This window comes from Limulus polyphemus, unplaced genomic scaffold (assembly GCF_000517525.1).
Source record: "Limulus polyphemus unplaced genomic scaffold, Limulus_polyphemus-2.1.2 Scaffold428, whole genome shotgun sequence".
Classification (NCBI taxonomy): Eukaryota; Metazoa; Arthropoda; class Merostomata; order Xiphosura; family Limulidae; genus Limulus; species Limulus polyphemus.
This window is the reverse complement of record NW_013666038.1, coordinates 493012-497469: the sequence shown is the minus strand read 5'-3', so window position 1 is coordinate 497469 and position 4458 is coordinate 493012. Positions and strand designations below refer to the sequence as shown.

The 4458-nt window shown below is 29.1% G+C and overlaps 1 protein-coding gene across 1 annotated transcript in view; it reads left to right on the top strand.

The window, feature by feature from the left end:
- LOC111085499 overlaps nucleotides 1–4458 on the top strand; it is a 108249-nt gene that overhangs the window by 84344 nt on the left and 19447 nt on the right. Inside the window, exon 4 of the mRNA XM_022384343.1 lies at nucleotides 3056–3083. Coding sequence (XP_022240051.1) covers nucleotides 3056–3083 — 28 coding nt within the window. The remainder of the gene's footprint in view (nucleotides 1–3055; nucleotides 3084–4458) is intronic.

Sequence of the window (4458 nt, the reverse complement as noted above, 5' to 3'; positions counted from 1 at the left end):
GAATATACAGAGGATTTGAAGCTGGGTATGACATTGTTACGACAGCGGGGGTCACGTGACGCTAGTAACACGTCATATTCTCGAAGGTTCATGAAGCCTCGAGAAGTTACTAGATATGCGGTATTCTTGTATATATAAGCCGCTAAGAAGTGACGGCAACAATGTAATGTAGTTGAATTGCAGACAGAGATAGAGACGTATTGTTGGGTCGAGCGCGTGTGTCGTTCGTTGTGAATTATATCGTTTATTTAACTTATAGTGTGACCGTTGAAATTAAGTGAATTTCAAAGCTGTATTGAGAAAGAATAAACTAGTTTTATTTAAGAAAGGACTTGTGTCGCTAAAGTTTCATCGGAAAGAAATTATACGGAAGTTAACTAACGACCAGAGACGTAACAACATATTTGTTAGCGCACACAGAGATTGAGACTCTGAGGGTTCGTGATTCGTGGCCCATTGCAACATAAACACTCTCCACACTTTTAGGCCACAGATATGCCATAAATGTAAGGGTCCAATCCCACTATTCGACCACACAAGAGTAGCCCAAGAATTGGAGATATGGGCTGTTGACATACTTCCCTGTAGTCTATCAGCTTAAATTTAGGAAGGGCTATGCGCAGATAGCCCTTTGTGTAGCTTTGTGCAAAAATTCTGAAACAAAAAACAAACTGAATATAATACTGGAAAATGTGTGAATGTGATACTGTAATAAGAATATAAATGCTGAATGAAGTGTGAATTAAATACTTTACTGGGAATAACGTGGGGAATAAAATATTATACTGAAAATATGATAAAGTGAGGACATAACACCATACTAAGAATATGATGCTTTATATAATGTGAATATAACATTACACTGGAACGCGACCGTATAAGTAACGTTATCCTAACAGTATGGAACACAACGATATAAGTAACGTTATCTTAACAATATAACTTTAAAGAGCGTGTAGCTATAATGCTAAGTACAGTATGAATTTCATACTGTATGAATAACACAATAATGCTATATACAGCATTCATGAAACATAACATAAAATGGTGTTTACATTGATGTATGTCATTCATTGTTGATAATAGAAAAAATATTAGTATCTTGTAGCCACTTCCAATATCATCTACAATTTTTGTGACTATGGGACCATTTTTTTTACTAATTTAACACGAAACACTACGATAATTATTCCTCTCTGACATTATTGAAAAAAAAGAACATGCCTGATCAGACCTGATTAAGCCATTGGTTTAAGTCTGTTAATAAGACAATTGTTTTATACAGAGACTTCATTCGTCACAATCTTTGATGGACATTTGAAAGTAATTTGAATAAAATATCACTTCTAAAATCTTTCTACTGATTCTTATAGCATTTTTTCCACAAAATAATAAATATTTTTACTTACGTGATTAAATAATCTATTTAATGCTACCTAACGTACGTGAATTATCAATTTTTTAAAAAATCACGCTTTTTTTCCTTATTGGAGAACCATTAGTTAAATGGTAAGTTTGGCCCAAAATGAGATGTTTTTCAATGTGACTGGACGAAAATGAAGATTCCCATTTGAAAATATAAAATTGTGTTTAGTAGTTTGCTGAATTAAAGAAAAGCATTGATTATGGAGAATATGTTGTTAATCAGTCACTTACTTCTATAATAATTGATCAGATTTATAGCTTTCCTTCCACAACAACTTCATAAGCAAATCTAGATTGCAGTAGAAGCAGCAGATATATTTGCTAAGTTTTTACCATTTTTAATTTTTCACTGTTTTTGGTTGAGAGTTCGCAGTAATTTATTGTTTAGATTGCTTGTTTGTTTATTTCAAGTTAAGCACAAAGCTGCACAATGGGCTATCTGTGCTCTGCCTACCACGTATCTACCCGGTATCTAGCGTTGTAAGTCCGCAGACATACCGCTGTGCCTCTGGGGGCATTATTATTTAGAATTCTCCTTGGAAATAATAGTGGGGAGGATGAGTCAAATTCGAAATTTATCGATGTATTTAGACTGAACATAATTCGAAACACTTATTGTAACATTTCTGAAAATCACCTGTTAGTTAGTAAGTATTATTGTTCAAATGTTCTAACAATATTGTTTTACTACTGGAACATAGGGTTGAGAGCACTGTTTTATTTATTTATTTTAACCAAGTACTTCAATCAATCTACGAAAGGAATATTTTTTTCATTTATTGAGTTTTATATTTCCTAGGTTAAAAATATAACACGTTTTTTTAAGAAAATATAATTCTTATACGTTTTGTTTTGACAGTCTCTACGCACAATTTGAAATATAAAATAAGATTACCTACGTTGTTTTTAAATCAGACTCAACGAAAATATTTTTAGAAATTACCATTGCATTTTCAAAACTTTTCCGTAAGTAAACGACAACAGACAGTTGTTTACTTTACTTTTTAAGTTAGTTTCATTTGAAACTAAACATTTTATTGTTAATGACTACTTGTAGAGAGTTCATCGAAAAAAAGTAGTTGTTTTGTTTTCTTTTAGAGCAAAACCACGTTGGTCTATCTGCTGTGTTCACCGCGGGGAATCGAACCCCGGAGTTTAGTCTTGTAATTCCTTAAATAAACTTACCGCTGTCCCACCGGGGGGGGGGGCTAAAAAGTATAATCATAAAATTATTATTAATAGGAAATAATGCTTTAATGTTGATTTGATTAAAACTAAAATTTCAAATCTAAATTCAAATTCTCGATAACAAATGTAAAAGAAAAAGACAATAACGCTTATCTTTCTTCTATACTGTAAGAATAAGTTATATTGTAGTACCTTCTCTTCAACAGTACTAAACATTTTAACATAACACTAAGAACGTAAATTACTGGAGTTGTTATTACGAGTGGTTAAAATACACATAACGTTGCTATATTACTATAGAGGATCAGCTTCAACCACTAAGCACAAAACTACTTCTAGACCTAATCGTGAAAGTGTGATAAATGATTATTTCTGGAAAAATTCACAGGAAGCATATCATACTAGTATTATATTTTATCCGGTAATTTCTTTCTTTTTGCAGGCGGTATCAAATAATACAGATGGAGATGGTAAGTCATCGATGGTTTTTTTACTAATTTTTGGAAATATTTTTGTAAACCTTGTACAATGAAATGAAATGTGAAAGTTCCCGATAAATGTTGTTATAAATGTAACATAGAAATATAATTTTATTTATAAAAACTGCTGTTAATACAGTAATTATATATTTTTTCTATCTTATTGTGTATTCGTTCATGATTGCATTCTCTTTATAATTATTTAGCTATGATATAGTCTAAGAAATGTATGAAACATTCGAGTTTAACCATATTTTCTTATTTTATCGAATAAGCAATAAAATGTACAAATGTCGCCAGGATATCTCACTAATAATATTATAAATATATATATATATATGTCATTAGTATAAATGTAGAATTATATCAAAAATGTCTAATTAGTATAAATACAGAATTACACCACAATATTGCATTAATAATAAATGTATAGTTACAATAAAATGTCATTAGTATACATATAGAACGACACCAGGATATCTCATCAATATAGATATAGAATTCACAAGTATGTCATTAGTATAAATACAAACTTACACCAGAATATCTCATTAATAATAGATAATTACATCAATATATCATTATCTTAACAAAACCTTACACAATGATATCTCGCTAATAATATAAAAATAATTATACCATATGTCAATAGTATAAATATAGAATTATATCACACTATATAATTGATAATATATATAGAACTGTACCAGAATACGTCATTAATATAAATTTAAATTACTAAAGAGTATATTTTTATTAATAACTATAAATTTAACTCAGAATATTTCATTACTATAAACATAGAACTTTCCAGAATATCTCATTAATAAAAAATATAGAATTACACCAAAATATCTCATCAGTAATCTAGAATTATACCAGACAGTCATTAGTATTAAGAATGACATTAGAATATGTCGTCAATAATAAATATAAAAATACACCAAACGTTATTATCATAAACACAAATAATTACACCAGAATATCTCATTAAGAAGATATTCTGGTATATTCCTTTATTTATTATTAACAATAAATATAGAATTACACCAAAATATCTCATCAGTAATCTAGAATTATACCAGACAGTCATTAGTATTAAGAAAGACATTAGAATATGTCGTCAATAATAAATATAAAAATACACCAAACGTTATTATCATAAACACAAATAATTACACCAGAATATCTCATTAAGAAGATATTCTGGTATATTCCTTTATTTATTATTAACAATAAATATAGAATTACACAAAAATGTCTCATTAATGATGAATATAGAATTGCACCGGATTTCATTAATAATAATAGTGTTATTAATATAAGCTTAGAATTACACCACGATATCTTATTATTAATAAAAATG